At 39.5% G+C, this 20,305-nt stretch overlaps 1 protein-coding gene across 15 annotated transcripts in view; it reads right to left on the bottom strand.

Moving 5' to 3' along the window:
• The window catches only part of TCF12 (transcription factor 12), a 173,895-nt gene that overhangs the window by 21,070 nt on the left and 132,520 nt on the right, over positions 1-20,305 (bottom strand). For 12 of the 15 annotated variants that reach the window (XM_055715645.1, XM_055715642.1, XM_055715648.1 and 9 more), the window contains 5 exons: positions 9,665-9,770; positions 8,360-8,499; positions 7,894-8,038; positions 6,327-6,391; positions 2,057-2,135 (listed from right to left, as the gene is read on the bottom strand). In XM_055715645.1, coding sequence (XP_055571620.1) covers positions 2,057-2,135; positions 6,327-6,391; positions 7,894-8,038; positions 8,360-8,499; positions 9,665-9,770 — 535 coding nt within the window. Of the gene's footprint in view, positions 1-2,056; positions 2,136-6,326; positions 6,392-7,893; positions 8,039-8,359; positions 8,500-9,664; positions 9,771-19,445; positions 19,603-20,305 lie in introns of those variants that run through there. The other 3 variants (XM_055715652.1, XM_055715653.1, XM_055715654.1) reach the window with 1 other exon arrangement.

Below are 20,305 nucleotides of genomic sequence, written 5' to 3'. Positions count from 1 at the left end.
TTAAAGGATAGGTAAATTATGACTTAGTCATATCTATAATAATAAGAATGCTAAATAAACAAAGAACTGCAAAAGAGGAAAACCACAATGAAGGCTAAAATGCTCCAAAATATATTATTTTAGTATACATAAAACATTTGTTTTATCTGCAATAACTTTTTGGGTCAGGACAGAAAATGGCAACCAGGAGTATAAATAGCAATAAATATAGTAGTAATTACTTTACATTGTGCTTCACTGTGTTCTTAGTTACTCATCTGGGAATAAAGATAAAAGTCCAGATTCATAAATGAAGGTAATTAGCTACTGGAGCAATTTACCAAAGGCTTGATAAATTCTATATCACCGGAATTAAAGGGGGCGGGGTGGGAGGTTAGAACTGTAAAGCAGATGCTAAGTTTGCGCCTGACAAGGATTTCAATATTATTTGTTTACATCTACTACTATCTTAGCCATCAGAATCCAGAAGAGGGAATACAAATCAACGTGAAAATTTTGGAGAGTTTTTACATTTGATACTGGTTCCAACAAAAGCATCAACAGCAAAGGGAAAACTCAAACTTTAGGGATCTCAAATTTACATTTTGAAACAAGAAATCAGCTAGTGCTTTCACGCTTACAAAATAAGGTGTGGTATCTAATCAGGAACTCCAATAGGGTTCTTTAAAAAATGTAAATACTTTGAAACGTCAGAACTTTCTTCCAGCCACAAAGTATTTTCAGTATTTACTTTGATGTTAAAAAGAAAATAATAATAATTTTCTGGTCTGATCTGCCTGTTCAGTACAACACAGATACACAAAACATTTTTTGTCAACTGTAATCACTAAATCAAAAATCCCATTAATCCCATCATTACTCAAGTCAACATGGATTTTTCAGTTATAGAAAAAAAATGCCCAAAGCAGCTGCTCAGGAATGCCCTGTCAGATATGCATTAATCCATTAAGTCCACAGAAAACCAGAACAGTGTCCATTAAATGTGTGTGAAGTATGAACGATGAAAGTTTTCTGAGTGACACTGCGTATCTAGATATGCACAGTCACATACATATGTATATGACACCATTTTGCGTGCAATAACTTTACTAATTTATTCATGTAGATTACAGAAGAGTTCAGCTAAGCTCATTCTGTACACCTTTCACTGTAAGTTTATTCTATTTTTTTATAAAAAGCAAAACACACTTGCAAAAAAAAGTGACCAACAGCCAGAAAGCTGTAGGGATATATTAAACAACCGAGAATGGGCAAACAAGACTGTTGTATAAACGTTAAATAATTTAAATTGTACTATAGGAAAGAACAGGGTTAAAGTTACATCATCTTGCATGTAATTCTAGTTCTTTGTTAAACAACAAATTTAAGTCAATGGAGCTTTCACAGTCCTCTCTATATGGAGAACAGCTGTTCAACTTTTACTAGACAGCTGAGGCCACAGTGTCTGTGAAAGCTGCACTACCACTAATAGCTGCAGGCAGCTGCCCACAGTTCATCTCCACACTGGAATGCTTCTTCCCACATTCACACTACAAACACACAAAGCACAGGTGACAGAGGTGGCTGCAATACACAGCATTTACTTCAAAAAATGCCAGAAATTCCTCTCCCATAGAATGAAAGCATTCATGAAAGATATGAATGAAAAGCTATCTTATGTAAAAATTGGACAGTCGCATAGCCTACTATATTTTCATTAGAGGGAACACACATCTGCTGGGTTTGTCACTGGAAGCTGCCACAGAATTTTAACATATAGCTTTAATAAACAACCTCAGCCAACTCACTCTCTGTACTGGTATCTTTATAGCTGTGATAGTACGTGGTCATTCAGTATTTTCAAAGATTATTTTAAGAAACTAATTTTCAAAGCCAGTTGCCAGAATTTAAGTGGATGCTCACAACAAAATAGTGAAGAATCTAGGTTTAGTGCAATGGAAAAATAAACAAAATACAGAAGTAATTATGCGAGGAAGCTACTGCTGATTTCACTGTGATTCCAAAGAGGATGTTTTCAAAACAACAAATAAATTATTGACAAATGGCTAGTCTCTACCTGTAAGAGGCGACGGTGATCCAACTGGTGTTGATGGATTCGATGGAAAACTACTGCTGGTATGATCAGGAGAATAAATCTAACAACAGACAAAAGAGATTGTATATCAATACGTGTTAGAATACACAGTAAAAAAAATTAGCTATTGGGATTCCTTTTCACGCTTTTAATTGTCACTCGATGCTGGACTGAAAAAAAAAAAATTTGATCCTTCCATCACAGCTCTGCTTTATTACACTCAAGGCTCTAAAAATGTCCAGAGAACTTTCATTTTCAAGCAGCTGTCAAAATAAGCACAGACTGTATTTGATAGCGACACAAGTATAACTGATCTTCCTGCCACTTCAACAGCAGCAGAAATTACAGCCTTTTTATCACCGAAGGGGAACAATATATTTAAGAGTTAACAGCACACAATGACAACAAACAAAACTTCAGGAAAATGTGGAGAAATAACGACTTCCCAAAATTTAGAGAGAAAAGATTTTAGCAGTCGACACATGTTATCTTATAAAAATTAGTCCTTCACAAGAGAAAATACCAAGAAGGCATTCAGTTCTAGTTACTGTTTGTACTACCAAACAACACCCATCTGAAATTTTGTTGCTCTTGTTATGTATTGCAGCACACACCAGTTTTCTCTCTTATTTTTGTATCAGTTCCTCCCTTGAGATACTAAACCTCACCTTGCAATAATTATTTCCTTGCTATTAAATGTAATTTAAAAGTCTTGATAAAAACAGAAGACATAATCCTGAAAGCTTTAATTAAAACTTAAAATTTCAAGATTCTTGGAAAATTCATTTTGTGAAGGGAACTGAATAGGTTTAGAGGCTGACTATGGACTTTAGAGCATAATTTTATGGGTCACCAGTTCAAAACTGTTTTACTTGAGCAGAGACCAAAGAGATTTGTTAGTCAGTTAAAAAAAAAATCTGCACTAGCAGTGTGGCTGATGTTTCTTCGTACAGACAATGTGACATTTCACCATTTAGCTGACAACGAACCAGGGCTCGGTTAAGCTGCATATTACATTTTCTGAGCTGACGAAACCAGGGCCCAATAAACCACACGCTCCTTCCTGGGCTATCATACTTTCTCACTACAAAAGACCCATCAGTTCCCTAGGGGAAACACCTCCTCCTTTTTATACATGCTAGAAAGAAAAGACATTTAAAAGAAAAAACTACCTCAGACCATTGTACGAAATTCATGCATTGCACATTGTTATAAAAATAAATCATCTTGGGCGTCAGTATGGGAACTGTAGAGAGCTCCTGACAGGTAAGACACAGAAAATAAAAGTGACACCAGAACAAAGGCCACCAAGTTTCCTTTGAAACAGGTCATTTTCCACTACTCTACCTGCCCATTTTAATTTGCTTTATTTTAGATGAGGGAAAACCTACGTTATACCAAAGCCACAACTAAAACACAAGGTCAGAATTCATTCTGCATGCAGTCCCTGGCCGCTGTGCTGTTAAATGACCAATGATGAACAACCCTGACACCTTCTGCCAGGCTTAAACGGTAACATGACTCATTTTACTGCAACAAATAAGACTCCTCCTCCTATCAGTCATGGTCCATTCCAATCAGCAGGGTGCCAATATGCCAGCGTCTAATGAAAAGGCTCTTAGACAAAAGCTGCACAATTGAGAGCCTGCAGAGCCAAACCTCGGAGCTGTTAGTCCAATTTTTTAAACACTACAGTGTACATTTCAGTTAGGCTTTGTTATGTTAATGTTATTGAGTCTAAAGCAACAAAGAAACTTAATTCATGAATCACTTTTAGAAGTCAACTTCCCTACATTTTCTTTTCCTTTGTGAGGGGACCAGTGGCTATTTAACTACTGAGACCGTACAAAGGCCTTTACCCTAGTTCTGAGGTAGGAATCAAAACATAAGTTATCACAAAGAGGTCTGATATAATCAACAAAGTTAAACAGTCCTCCTGTTTGATCTCCTCTAAATTAAAGACCAAGTGTTTTGATTTGGCATTAGGCAATGAAATAAACCAGATGTTTCTCCTGCCATATAACCCTCCATGGGCACAATCTTAAAGGGTTATTGTTTGGCAAATGTTCAGGGAAACACATTAGAAATGGCACGAATACCCAGATTTTCTTTTCTTTCTATCTATACTAGTTCATTATCCAAACTAATGCATAATCCACAGGGCTTTGGGAACTTTGTGTAAATACTTTCATGTACAATTCTCTTTCTTGCCTACCCTGAGATTAAGACCACAATTATCCAGGCTTAAACCTAAAATAAAAGAACCTTTGCAAATGTATTATCTGGCCTTACATGTTTAATCACATACTATTCTGTATGGTCTTTAATACCTAAACTGAAGAACAAATGTCGTATCCTCTGATGTTTCACACATGAAAGGCCTATTGTGAGATGCACATCAACAGAATTTCAGAACTACAAATTCCTCTCAACAGTTGTGGCAGTAGCATTTAAAATCCTGACAGAAAGGCACATAGCGTCGTCTTAGGGGAGAAAAAAAAAAGTCAAGACAATCCCAGTATTTAAACAAAACTTTGTTCAAACAGCAAAATATGCTTTATTCACTAGCCATCAAAATTCATGTGCGCTAGCTTCACCTGCAGGAGAGACCACCTCCCTCCTCTCCACAACCATGAGCTGTGCTCCTTGCCGAACCAACGCAAGCAGCGTGCTGGTTGTGCACGTGTTGCGGGGTGCGGGGGAAGCAGATGGATGAGGCGAGGGATTTGAAGTGTGCAGACTATGGCATGCACTGATAGAGCAGATGGAATGCATCACCATCAGCTATGACAGAAATGATTTATGGAATGACCTGGCTGCTCCTGCCAAGCAACAACACAGGATGACAGAAACAAGTTTCTATGACAACCAGAGCCCACCCACCAGTTAAGATTAAACATTTCTGCCCTGACTTCCACTCGCAATATATTTAGAGTTCTTCCTCAAAACATCAGCCTGGTTTTCTCAGCTAGTGACTTGGGCAAAAATACCTGAAAGGATGAGAAAATAATTTAAAACAGGAGAGCAGTGGAAAACGTCACAAAGTCCCGCAGGTCTAACTGGCCAGCGTGTCAGACTTACAACAGAAATTTTGGCCAGGCTGCAGAGCAGCAGTCATCCTACTACGTCTGCAGAGCAACGAGCAGCCTGAACTATGTAAGCACTGCTATTTCTAGGAGTCAAAACTACCCCAGGTTTTTTCTGACAGGTCTCAAACAGACAAAGAGAGAGTGTTAACTGCCCTCTGGACTCCTGAATTGTTATCAGCTTGCTGAATCCCCAAAAGCAACAAGGACAACATTTTTCTGCTCAAAGCCAGTAGGTCAGAGTTCTCCTACCCAATATGGATATTGCAGACATTATCAGATCTGGTAATCTTTTAGCATATGACCCTCTGAGGGATGCAAGGGTAACAGGATCTGCACGAACATACACATTTGCATTCACTGGTATGAGGTGAGGGATGCAGAATCCAACCCAGGAATGGTCTTTTGGGGCTGCAAAGTAGTAATTTCTATCTTTTAAATCAGATTTGGTCTCCCTGTTTGCTACATACAAGAAATATGCCCCAGCCCCTACTCCTAACTCCGACACTTCTGCTACACTGTATCAATTATTGTTCTATAAAATGTACATCTGACTGTATTAATGCAAAAGTAATTGCTGTATGTTTGCATATGCAAACAAAGCTTACAGTAGACTGAAGATACTTGCAATGTTTTACATTATCTACGTTATTCCAACAAGAGTTAAAAAGTTTAAACTTTATGCACATAACAGTATTTTAAAGGCTATTCCATAAATTACAACTATACAACACAGCATTCAAAAGCCCTCAGTTTTTTAAGGCCACTGCGAAAACATTTTAAACCTTGAGGCAGGACCTGCTCTAAGAGTAAGGTTAGAAATATTTTACTATATCTAGAACGCTACAGAAAGAGAAATAAAAAAAATCACACCCTAAACTTTTTATGATTATCTTTTACTTCATCTAAACAATATTCTAAGTATAGCTACATATCTGCCCTAAATTTTTCGATCACTTAAAAAAAAGTAAAAATGAGTCTTCTACAAACAAAACTATTTTTCACTTGTTTTGTAGACATTTGTCTAGTATATAACATTACACCATAGCACATTATTTTAACTTCATACATGAAAACTCCTGATTTGACATTGCAAAATGAATGAACACATAAATAATGGATGCAGCGATCAAAATCCGTCTTTTAGATCTGAATATTCTACTTACAGATGCCAATGCCTTTCCAAGTGCATCACCTGTCTGTGAGCTTCCAGCACCATTTCCTCTGTTTCCTGTAATGTGGAAAGCAAACCAAACACTTATTTTTAAAGCTGAAATTTTATTTACTTTTATTATTTTATTCATCACGTACAGTTGAGCAACCACTTTTTAAATGGATGTTCTGAGGAAGTCGATGTCAACAGAATCAGTTCTCATTATACTTAAAAATTTAATTAAAACAATTAGATTTAAATGTAGATGCTCTCCTCTAAAGTCAAACACAGTATCACCGTGATAACTTCAGGCCCAAAAAGTGAAAGCTGTTAGAAAGAAGATTATTTTCTAGGATCACAAACTATTCTTGATGAAACATGAAAAAAATCAAAATATTGTATTATTGCAGCTTATTTCTAAACTGTTATCACTAAAGCACTGCACGTTTCATTAATTCTCAAAGTCAAATCCACTCAATGGTTCCTTGTGTGCCTCCTTGCTCCCCCTGCTCTAATTCCCCATGTTGTAGTCTCATCTTTATTTCAGAAGATCCCTGAAAAGCTCTTCTCCACCAAGCTTTCTGTCACCCCTGCTCTTAGTTGCATGTCAGCAGCTCTGCGTGCCCTTTTGCTCCACACACCACCAAGCAGAGGGGTTGTCTGAAGCCCTGCCAACTGGAAAGACAGAAAGGACCTGAACCCTCCGAAATACCTGCTTTACTGTAGAAGACAGACCCTTTAAAAACTGCATCTCCTTTCTCCAACTATCAATTTCCAATGCCAAGAGAATGTATTTAATGTGAATGTAAGCCATTCACATCAGAAACCCAAATCACAAAACACTTGCTGTTGCAATTTTGTAGCAGACTTGGATTTTCCAGCCTGAATTCCTCATGCAGATTCGTTAACCGGGTCCTGCTTGTACAGCTGTACATGTTCCCAAATCAAAGCCAATATAGTCACTTAACAAAATCCCACTTAAAATGAAGCTAAGTGCAAATCATATCAAACTGACTTGACTGTCTACAAGCACTTAATTTCTACCACTGTATCTTAAGATTTACAAGTACGTGCAAGGAACAGATGATCATCCTGTATTTCCTGCTTTCTAGGCAAGCACGGAAGACACTAAACCAGCCACCATGCTGGCTACTCAGTAATCTCTAAATCAGTTAAGTAAGGAATTTATGACACGGTTTATCAAGCTCCCCAAAGAAACAGCCTTCCTGCCTTTCTCTGGCACAGCACCTTGGTGACAGATACAGCAGCTCTAAGAGCTGCAGCACCAGTATTACCTATATGAGCGTGTACATAGACTAAACTACGGAAGGGTAATTGCCATTCAGTTAGATACAGTCTCCCGCGTGAAAGCAAATAAACCACTAAGTCTTAAGCTGACTGCAAAACAATTTGCCTCATCTCAGCCATACTGAGGACAGAAATGTCACAGTGATGTGGTACCCTTGATCTACAAGCATCCAATAAATTGAATCTTACTAATTTTGTGCATCATGTAGTGCTAAATTTCAACTTCTTGTAAAATTAAAGAGAAAAAAAAAAAGGCAGAAAGAACTTTTTACCCAGAATATTATCCGATCCATTGACAGGTGGAGTATGTGAGGCAGCTACATAAGGTGAACTGCTGGTACTGCCACGATGGAAGCTAGACATTGGAGGAAGACTGGCATTTATATCTGTAGGTGAGACTGAATGCGGGGGATAGCTCTAGAGAGAAGAGAAACAGACATAAGACATTAGGCAGTCTTTAAAGAAATGTTGCTATTTTAAGATACCACATATACAACACCCAGCTTTTTATTAAAGAAAGGGACTCATCCATCCTCTGAACAGACCACTATATAGACAATGATTTTTACGCATACAACAGACATAAATAGAAAGCCATAAATCTAATACCGTATGTTTGTGGTTTCTGACTACTGGGTTTTTAACTGATATACATGAGCAGCAACAAGAAATGAATTCTGCTAAGTTAGATCTCCATATACAAGTACAAATAACACTTATCTGTACTGTGTATCTTACCAAACGGTCATGTGTGTGCAGGCTGCCATAACTGCTGGACTGGGACATGTGGGAAGAGGAACCTCCCAGCATCCCACCGTAGCCAGGCTGGCTCATGCCATTGGATGAACTCCAGAGGTCAGAAGAATTGTGGGTCCCATCTTTTTTTTTATTTTTAATAATAGAGAAAACAAGAAAAATACATTTAATGAGAAGTCCAGAGTTCTATTTTCCTTCACAAAATTATTTTAAAAGAATACAGAATTCAGCTACCCAGACTAACATTGGCATGGAAACGGTGAGCAGTTTATACTGCATCTTCTATTTTCATGCCACCACATTGTTGCTATATTTATATATATATATATATATAAAAAAAAAAACACAAACCAAAAAACCAACAGAGGCTTTATAGCTGAAATACAATCCAACCGCAGCTGAGAAAATACCAAGTACTTCTGCTAATTACACAGACCTTCAGTAAGGCCAGATTTATATCAAAAGGGTTGATAAAAATTCCAGACTGAAAAAAATAATAAAAAAGGGGGTGGAGGGGAGAGAAGTTTGGCTAAGCAGAGATCATAAACATACAGTACAAAACATCTATTAACCTAAAATAAGTAATTTATAGTCTAAAATACCTTAGTACCATAAAAATATAAAAACATTTAATAGTAACAGATTTAAGTAACTGAAATGAGTACATTATATAAGCCTTAAACCCGCAACGTCAATGCAGTTTTCCTTCTGTAGCACACACTGAAGTGCTCTGTAAATTCCCATACTGAGAGACTATGCTTTCAGTATGCTCCAAAACCTCATCAGGCTGCAGTACGAGCTAATTGTGTGACGTAATGCCACGGAAATGAATTCTGCTCTCGTTTTGCTCAGTGCAAACCCCCCCCCCCCCCCTTTTTTTTTGGCATGCTGGATATACAAGTATTTGAGAACTAAAGACTGTTAGCTGATATTGTACAGTCAAATTCCAGAACAGTCAAGAAGCCCTCACCTCATTTTTCTCTATCACTCCCGTGTACTGCTCTGAAGCCCCTACAAATCAAAGGATGGGGGATTCTGTCCATCTGGCCTGGGGTATAATCCCTCTAAATTTCAGACAGCAATTAATGTCATGAGAAAAAACTTTAAATCAACAGACAGCTCCCTTCATCTAACTGTTTTAAAAGTATATATAACTTTACCATAGGCTCTAGCACAGTATGTTACCTGTACACTTCCTCATCCATTCAGTACACCAGTGGCTGACTGCAGATTTCTACCTAAAGGACAAGTGACATCTACCCATATATTTAAAGTCATTTTACTCACCTTGCATAAAGAAAGTGCTAGCAAACATACTGCTTGGTGGCTTCGGAGACGGGTAACTTGGAGATTCTCTGTTGAAATCATCAGAACTCGGGGATGGTGCATACACCTAAATATTGGAGAGCAACAAAAGGTTAGTAATATTTGGGTGTTGTGCGTTAAAAAAAACCCCTTCTTAACACCACACAGGCACAGATCGAAAGCACAAATAAAAAAAGAACAGTGTAGCAAGCTGCAGCATTTGCTGCCCTTGTTTTATTTGCTTTTTAGCAAGTTGCCACAGTACAGAGGAACTACAGTAGAATGATCCTAACAACACACTTTCTGGTGTGCCAACTCAGCCAGGTGGCCTGATAAAAGCCTGAATGCTGATTTTGCTTTCTAAGTGCATGACTCGCACAGACTTGTTGCTCAAGATAAAAAAGCAAGATAAAACAACTGGGCCCCAAACAAATTTTATTTTAAAACAACTGTACGCCTGTTTGAATATTTAATTAGCTGGCATCCCAACAATCAGAAAGAAAAAGAACATCCAGTGACAAATGGAAAGATTTTAATGCAAACACTGTATTATCCATTCAAAAACTTGCACGCCTTTGTACAGTCATCAAAAATACATGTAACACAACTCCTGAGGAATAATCTTAAAACTGCAACATCAAGCAAATTATTTTCACACTGGCCTAGCATTAAAGAAAACCAGCACTGTTCTTTTTTCAGTGTAATACCACGTTGGAACAACCATTCTTAACTTGCAAACAATGAATTTTCTTAACAAGTTAAAAAGTGTAAGATGCCAAATAAACATAATTATTACAAGCCTTTCACCAGTGACTCTAAGAAGAAAGGTAAAACATATTCAGGAATAAGTCATGCCAAATCAACAAAGCCGGTATTCACAGACTCAAGGGCTCTACCCCAAACGTTAGCTGTTCTAAGCAATGCTATTTTTGCGTACCAGCATTTTGATCGCTATACAGGATACTGCAATATTAGTGTATATTAAAAGAAAAATCGGTTTTAAAAAGCAGCAAATTACAAATATGGCAGCAAAGAATACTAAAAACTTAACATTGAGGATGTTTTTTGCCACAGAGTAAAATATGTGGGGTTTATTTTTTTAATCCTTCACCTTACTTGTAAATACCTAAGGCTTCATAAAGACATACGATAATTTAAAGCTTATATAATGCAACTTCCAAAGTGCGCTATGCCCTAAAATCCAAAAACGAGGCACACGCGTGTTTCTACAACATTCACATCTCTTGCCTTGTCTTTCTGGGATGTTGTTTACCAAGCAGAAGAAGGGCCAGGAAAACCAAGCCGGCCCACAAAACGAGCGCAAGTTCCCTGAAAGGGAGCCATTGTTCTCGTGGAGGGGGCCTGTTCCGATACGGATATTTAGAAAGTGAAGTGGGCAAGTCCCGCTGCCATTTGCATACCAATACCCCTCCTCCCCGCTCCCAAATGCTTTTCTAGCCTGCTGTTGTCAGACCAAATGGCTGGGCATGTGCCTGCAGACAGCACTCTTTTATATCAGAGGGGCTGATTTACCACTCGCTTCGACTCGTTTTACATCTACAGAATTTCAACAAAATCTATCAAATTACAGTTTGATGGAATAAGGACTGGGGCGCAAGGAATTAAGCCAGGGCATAGCTGTCGATACCAGCCATGTGATGAAAATAGCAGCAGGTAAAAAGCCACCTGGCAAAAAGGAATCAAGTGGAAAACTTACAAACTTTTAGTTGCATGTTTGTTTTAACGTTTTGGGGTTTAAAATCAAAATAAATGCAAGGTTTTTTAAAAAAGGAAGTCTTTTGGAGAGCTTTTGGTCGTTATTTTACTTGCAAATTTTCAGTTTATGGAATAAATGTAAAATAGAGATGCTTACCAAACCTGAGTGACAGAATGACAATACATTATAAGCAATATTAACAGTGCATATGTATTTACTATATATGATGAACGCATGTATAGTTCATCAGACATATTTTAGCAGAAACGTCACTCTTGTCAAATTGTAAATACTCACACTCATAAGACTGCAAACATATTAGGCAAAACTGGGCTTAATTTACAAGTTCTCTGTTGTGCAGAATAACGCAGCATATGCTATAGCTGATGGATAATCTATCACTGTCACAGGACAGCAGTGGAAACAAAGCTTTACGACATTTAGCACCGCCATGGAGATGTACACTGATTAATGCAAAATCACCTACAATGACGAATTATACTTCTTTTAAATTGTAACATTATCAATGAGATTTGTAAACACAAGCTTCAGACTGAAATTTTAACATTTTACATAAATGGGTTATTTATTAAAACTGATTAAACACTATCTCAAAAGGGAAATTAAACTAGAAAACTCCTACAAACATATCATTTACAGATACATATGTACAAGCCATTAACATAATAAAAATATTATGAATTATATTAACGTAAAAGAGGCCCTTCTAAACAGCTACATGAAAGACCTAGCACAGACACATAACTTTATATAGTTTCTGCTTGTTTTGGTATCTTAACTATAGCTTGCAAAAACATAGCTGCAATGTTATGAAGCTGCACTTGTGCCAGTCTAGATTTTTCAGATCAAAGGGTTCTTGCGGCAAAACACAACTGATGTGGTCTCAAAGACTTCATTAACTCCAGATGTGGGGAAATAGCCAGCCAATTCCACAAAAGGAGCAAGTCTCTTTTAGTTACAATCAGAACTACCCACAAATTAAAACCAGGCCTCTGATGTCATCTGATCACCTGCAGATGAGTGCCAGGTTTTTTTCTGGTTAATGACCTAATCATAATTTTTATGTTGTGTTACTGCAAACAAAATTTAAAAGCAAAGGAGAAAATTTACTAAGATTAACCTGAAGTCCCCAAGATATAAAATATAAAAGTTTTAAATGAAAGAGGGGTTTTTTTGTTGTTTTTTTTTTAAAAACACACCGAAGATAAAATTTTATTTTTAAGTCGGGAAGCGACGTATTGGGGTGACTAGTTTGCTCATTCTGAAAGCCCTGCATGCACTAGGACCCCTACCCAGCAAAATGCAGCTTTCGGGGCTGCCAGCCCTCAGGAGGCTTGCACGGCTGCACCACAGCTCCCTGGTCTGCCCTGGTTAAAGGGCTTTCTCTTCTGCAAGAGCTCAGTAGGGCAGTTATAAATATGATGCGGCTGCTCAAGACTGCCTCTTTTAGCTATTAAACTGATAACAGGGACATCCAGGAGGCATCAAACCAGTTTTTCCTGGCTGACATTCCCACTAAGACAAGGAACTGTCAAAAGGTCAGCTTGTCTGCAGAGTCTCCTTGAAGAGGGTTGTCTCCAGCAGGTAGAAGAGGAGCCCATCTGCTAATCCCATGACACCAGGCCTGAAGGCATCGGATGTGTCTCCATGCTGACAACCAAAACACTCTCCGATTATGAATGGGAAATTCCCTCCCAATAAACACAGGCCAAACCCAGTTTTTTTTTTACACGGCTTATCAAGTGGAGGACTTGACTTTTTTGGAGCTGTGCTAGAATATCCATCAATTCTCATGCTGAAGTACTTCTGAGGGAAATAGGACAAATGAGCTGCAAAGGACATCAAGTCAGAGACCCACACTGGCCTCTTCCACACCCTGAACTGGTTTATGCTTCTCCAGTGGGAAAGGCAGGATGACAACTAAGATGTTTTTGAGGGGTGGTGGTGGGAGCTGAGAAAGCATTATCTGTACTACATCAGGTTTAAGCAAAACAAACACATCATCCAATTCTGAAACCTGCCCTGGTGATTAACATACCTAATAAGCACTATCATGAAAGTTACACAGACCTAATATATCTATGGCATATCAAAGGATTACACAGTGTGTTTACTCATACAGGTGCCAACAACATGAACATTAATTTAAAGACCTGCGTTTACCAAATTTTATTCTAAGTAAAACTTCCAAGTCTCATTCTATTAATGCATTTAATAAATATAACACTTAAGAGTCCTCCTGCTGGCAATACTTCCTCTCAGGCAGTTTTCCTGTAACCTGTTTCAAATTCTTAAATATTTATCAATGTTTAAGATTAATGTTAAAAGCAGATTAAAAAATAGCAATGAAGCAACCAATCCTTACTTCTGATGAGCTCACGCTATCTCAAGACCAAGGCTCCCACCACGCATACTGTTTGTGGAATTATGAATTATGTTACTCATTTAAGCCTAGTTATTAACAATTCTTAGAAGTTCAGGAAAATATTTATCAAGCTGCTGGAGACAAGAGATTTTTTTTTTTGAAACCAGCAGAGATGGATAACCTATTCTGTAGCTTGTAAACTCTGCTAAGTAGCCTATCTACATTCCATCAGCATCAGTCATGCACTAAGCAAGTGCGCACTGATGAATGATTTGTACATGTGGCAAAATTTTACAGTGTATTATCTGCAGGTTTTGCGGCAAAAGCTAATTCTGCTGAAAGGCTGCTCTGGGAAAAGGAATCTTGTTTTCATGTTTATTATATCTCTGACAAAATCATGCACTAAAACTTCAGGAATGAAGAATAGTAACTACAGTTTTCCGTGTTCCTCTTTACAGCAAAACAGAAGCTGCCAAAAAAACAAAATACAACCCCAAAAACCCCAACTCACCCTAATTTCTTGTTCAGCTGATATTTAAGCAAAATGGTAAAGTGAAAAGCCCTAGTATACAAGATCAGGATACCATATCCTCAGTCATTCTTTTTGTTTCCAATACCAGGTGTAAAGGTTCATACATTTTAAAAATTCTTCTCAGCACCCAGAACGAAAATAAAACACTCCTTTAGGAGAACAGAGCATCAGTCTTGTCTGCAAATCCAACGACAATTTTTAGGGAAGGTATAAAATTCAAATTCCTTGAAGTAGCTAAACCAATTCCATCTTAAATAAATGTTTATGCAGTTTAGGCATGCTATACATGCCTATTTGGGTATTTTTGAAATGCAGAATCCCACTGCAATGATACACAGCAGCAATACTTCCTAGCTTCTTCCCCAGTAAATGACAATTTTAAAGTCATGTTAAAACCCAATAGGCAAACTTACCAAAAATGCCAAATTCAGTATATAGAAACCTTTTGCTCCTTTCTTTTGATTTTACTTCATTTTTTAAATTGTAGCGTGAAGCAGAGAGGGGAGGAAAAAGAAGGTAAGGCAGCAGACACACTGCCCTAACAAAAATATAGAGTGCTTGAAGATACTTTTTTATTTTGCTGCTAAGTAAAATCTCTTCCCCACACTTGTTAAACTACACTGTTACTAAAGGATGCATCCAACTAAGTCTTCAAAAATTCCGGATTAAATTCAGATTTTAAGGAAGAAAAAAAAAATGGACAAACTGCAACTAATTATCCTGCTTTTTAGCCTGTCCCCTGTGTTTCAGAAGGCCACTCTAGCTGTGGCTGGAATCCCCATCACAAGTATTGACCACAGGAAGGTGAGCAGCAGACAGAACACTATCTTTTGCATTTGCTTCTCTCTTCTCTGAACTCACTAGTACTCTCAAGTTTCTATACCTCCGACACAGATTATTTCTGCAAATGGACTTCAACATGCACATGATTATGAAAGCAAATGAGGGTGTGTTACTCTTTGGTGCTCACATTTTGAGAAATATAGATCCATCCAATACAGCACCTGATCCCATCCCTGGCTGCTTTCATTTGCCCAGGGAAACGGATGTAACCTTCACTTTAAAGCATCAATAAAGCTTGTTGCAGACAAGACACCCTTCTGGCAGGGGACCACTGCTCAGTAGACTGGCAGTTCAACCCAATGGAGTGGAGCAGAGGAAACTCTCTTGGGCTGATGCATTGTAGCTCATCGCTTTTTTTAGTGGGATGGGGAGGGGAAAAGAGAAGGGAAAGGAACCGGGGGTGGGGGGAGAGCGGAAAATCCAGCTGACCAGTGTTTACTATCTCTCTTTATTCAATGTCCACAGCCGTGTACCCCTAGAGATTTTCCAGATGATCTTATATTTGTCCTGACTTACAAATGTTAGCTTTGACCTTGTCTAAGTTGCTGTGGGCAGCATATGGTACAGAACAGCTTTAATTGTACTTTTCTCCCTGTATACTAACTGGCCCAATACTAATAAAAGCAGAATTGAATTGTTCTTTTTAGCACCTGCTTGCTCCAAAATTTACAAATTGAAAGCATTTTACATTGAGGTTAAAAGACTTGGTACATTATTTATTGCATAACAGCTACAGAAAGGCCTGCTGTCACGTCTTCTAAGCATCATACAATATTATTAACATGTTTCTCTCTGCTGTAACTATGAAAGTGAAGGCTGCAAGGCAGGCATTTTCTCCACTAAAATAAATACCCAAATATACACATGTATACTCACACCTGTGCGTATTTATTCCTCTATACACACATACCCATATGTATATATGCACACAGAGGAATGCATTTATAAGTCTTTTACACTCAAAATTCTCAAGAAAAAAACATTTTCTCAAAAAACCCCAATATAAACTAGTCTACAAAAAAAAAAAACAACACAAAACACCCAGTCACAAAGCACTATGTACGATACAAAATATATACATGTTGATTTTTTCCCCTGAGTTTAAAATACACACTGTAGAAGCCTACTGTGGAAAGGTGCAGTAATGCCACTTTAGAAAAGGGTTCATAAATCTCAGCCTATGCTGAGGAAAAAAAAATTATTCAAAAAAAACACTCATAGGCTGGTATATCAAATTAACCCATACAATGTGCATAATACAAGAATAATGTGTAATATATCCACAGATCTATTCTCATACAAAGCAGCAGTCATAGGTGCTATAAAATAAAATTGATCAGCGTTGTTCCTTTAAATCACTTATTTTGGCGATAACTGACACATTACGGCAAACTATATAGAAATAATTCTATAGTACATTTAGAAAATCTATTTATTTCTAAACTTGTAGGTGAACCGAAAAAAGTGGGAATCTTTGAAGTCTGTACTTTATGCATAAAAAAGATAAAACATCTATTACTTAAATATTATTTTGGTGCTATTGCGTTTGAGAAAATTTAAATGAAAATGCCCCAGTGAATGAAGAAGTTTGCTCAATTATTTGTTAAAAAAAAATATTATTTTAATTTGTGCTATTATTTCTACCTAAACCCTACTGCAGCTTTTTTTTTTTTTTAATGGGGGTTAGGTGTTTTGATTTTTTTTGGGGTCTGTTGCATAGCTCATGAATGAAACAGGAGATAAAAGCTTTAGAGAGCTGCAATTTTTAACTGCATTTTTTTTAAAAAAAATTCAATAAGTACTATATTAAAATCTTGTAAGCTTTCCAGAACTGACATTTTTTCTTATATATCAACAGGTGAAGGACAAGAACAAAACTACACCCACCCCACCCCCCAGTCAAAAAAGAAAACCCAGAATAAATATTCTAGTTTAGTGCAAGTGATTTATTTTCTTTACAGAACAGATTAAGGTTTGTTTTTTAATTTGGTGAGGTTTCTTGAAATACACATTTTTTTATAGCATCTATGACACATAATGGTAAAAATTTAATCCTTATCAAGGGATTTGTATTAAAATACTACTTTTCACTTTCAGTATCTCCCTAAAAATAACATAAGTTACAAAAGTTGAACCTCTTCTAATAGTAAAATGCCCTGAATTAATTTTTGTCTTTTCAATTTACGTGCCGGTGCACACATGGCCATCTAAGGGGGTGCTTAGATACTTGTTTTTCAGCTTAATATGAAGCTTTCCTCTGGTTTCCTCAAATGTTAAGAAGTTGAAAAGCAAAATGTGTTTAGTAAAAAGTTTAATGCACACATTTTCTACATGTAATTTCCCACTTGCTTTGTGCATAAATAAATCACATTTCATATACATCAGGTATCGAGGAATGTCAATATCCGAAACCTAATACAATAGTCTAAATAAAAATCTCAAACTCAAACAATGAGGTACATTATATCAACTATAACTGACAAAACAATACAAATAAAAGCTCTAAGACATCAAAATCAGGGTATGTACTGTTCTCATTATGGAAAGGTTCATACATTTGGCATACACACCAAGAGGTATGCTGCAAAAACTGTAACACAAAAAACAACACCGCACACACATACCCTTCACATATCTTCCTTCTGTATATTTAAATTACTAATTTAGTCCAACTAGCAGAATTCCTAGAAGAGAAAATGCTAAAACTAGTGAGATGTTGAAAGAAAAAAAAACTGAATAAAACCTTGGGCAACATGATATAGGATCATCATATGATTTGCCGTCTATTTACTAACTCTTCAAGCTCATAAAGGTCACCTCTGACCCATAACAGGCACATGCTATCAATTTTCAAGCCATGCTCTCCGACAGTACCCAGCACTTCCATCTACTCTATGCCTGGAAATACTTAATAAGATCAAAGCCTTTTTTCCTGCTACAAGAACAAAGAGAAATGTTGTAATAGAGTGATCTGTGCTCTAGAAAGAATAAAACCAAAACTCCATGCAAGTTATATTCCCTTTGCTTCAGGGGTATTGTATAGTTAATTTTACTTAAGTCTTATATATATCTTCACATAAAACTTCAAAACAGATTGTTTTAGCCTAGGAACAGACATGAAAGAAAAATAATTTCATATTTGAAAGACAGCTGGCATTTATACCAAAGGAAATGAAATAGAGACCAAGCAACTTGACTCATTCCCCTAACCTCCTATCCAGTATCTGTTTCTCTTACTCAAGAAGCTCAAACAGCGTCTTTAAAGAACATCAAGATCCACAGTTTAATTATCACTGAGCAAAAATCTTGGTAAAAAGTTTGCTAACGGAGACAAAGCTCACAAAGGCCCACGAGATGAGAAAACAGCAACAAAAAAATAAATAAGTAAATCCCAAACCACGCAAAATGATAAAAAAGATCCAGTATCATCATTTCCCTTTTTCCTACCGAGTATCATTTCTGTGCCAGAAGAAAGCCCAAACCACGTACAATGTAAACAGGCTCAGAAAAAAACAGCGTTAAATTTGCCATTCTATGTTGATTTTTACACACCAAAATCAAAAAATGTTATCACGCGGACTTAAAAATTGCATCTACCGCGAAACTGAAGCCTCCCGTTCAATTGCCAGAAAGTTAAAACAGAAAGAGGAGATTTAGTTTCTTCAGAATCTCTTTTTTTCCCCCTTCTCCTCCAGCGGTGGCAGGAGTATTTTCCCTCTCTCGGAGCCAGGCAGGCGGCAGGGCCCGCTGCGGGCAGGGGCTGCGGCGCCGCGCTCGGGCCCCCGCCGCCGGGCAGCGCTGCCGCGGGGCGCTCCGGCAGGCCGCTCGCAACAGGAGAGATATTGCAAGGAAAAAAATAAAAAAAACAAACAAACAAAGAAAAAAACCCAAACCCAGCCAAAAAAACCCAACAAGCCCGAAGGCAAAGCCGCAAGCACGCAGGGACCCAAACTTCGCTGCCGCCTGCCGAGCGCCCCGCGCCCCTGCGGGCCCCGGGTGCGGAGCGGGCAGGGCGGGGGCTGCCGCTGCCCCGGCCCGTCAGGGAGCGCCGCCTGGCTGCGGGCCGGGCCCCCCGTGCCGCCGCGGAGCCGGGCCGGTGCTTCAGCTCCTACCTGAGGAGCCCCTCTTCCCGCGCTGCACCCCGCTCCCCTCAGCGGCCGCGGGCCCCGCCGCCGCCGGCCCGGCGAACAGGCCGCCCCCCCCCCGCCCCCAGGGGCGCCTCACGGGGGGGACCCCCGGCGCTGCCAACTTGCGGCGGCTCCCGAACAAAGGCGGCCGCCCTTACCGTCTTGCCGTTGTAGTAGTACATGAGGGAGTTGCTGCCCACCCCGGGGACGGGGTACGCGCAGTACATGGCGCGGCTGGCGGCGGGCCGGGCTGAAGTGCGCCGCCTCTCCCCGCCGCAGCCACCCGGCCGCCCGCCCGCGCGCCCCGCCGCGCCGCCCGCGCACATGGGGCGCCTCAGAGGCGACTTATGCAAAGCAGGACTGAACCATCGCGGGGCGGCGCGGGGGTCGGGCCGCGCGGGGCCCCGCCAGCCCGCCCGCCGAGGGGGCGCGCGGCCCCGAGCGGCCGGGGAGCGGCGAATGGACGCGTCCGCAGCCGCTTCGTCTTCTGCTTTTTGTTTTAATCAAATTAGAGCACTTGTGGCGGCGGGGCACGGCCGCCTGCCGCCGCCTCCGCTCGCCCCCAACTTCGGCGGCCGCCGGCGCAATGGGGCGCACGGCCCCCGCACGGAAGCACCAAACCCGCGAGATGCTCGGCTTGAAAAAAAAATAAAATTCCTAATTTCAAAAATCACATCAACATGCTCATCTTCGGCAATCGCCCCAAATCCACCTCTAACATCGGGCAGGCACGGTGCGTTGGCCCTGGGGAAACGAGAGCCAGGGCTCCCGCTATAGTGTGTAACGTGGTTTTGTACAGAAAAGGCCATTCTGGGCCCATGGCAGATGGGGACCCCAACTCTGGGGCATCGCGGAGATGCAGGTGGTGCAGCACAGCATCCCCGGTCCCTGCCCGTTCCCGTTATCCCTACCCACTGAGGCTCTCTGCTCCCCTTGCTCTGCGGTGGCATCGCTCACTGGCACCTTGCTCATCGCCCACGCGTGACCGTAGCCAGCTCCCAGCCCAGCTCCTGGGATG

Source organism: Falco cherrug, chromosome 7, assembly GCF_023634085.1.
Source record: "Falco cherrug isolate bFalChe1 chromosome 7, bFalChe1.pri, whole genome shotgun sequence".
Lineage (NCBI taxonomy): Eukaryota > Metazoa > Chordata > Aves > Falconiformes > Falconidae > Falco > Falco cherrug.
This window is presented reverse-complemented; position numbering and strand designations above follow the sequence as displayed.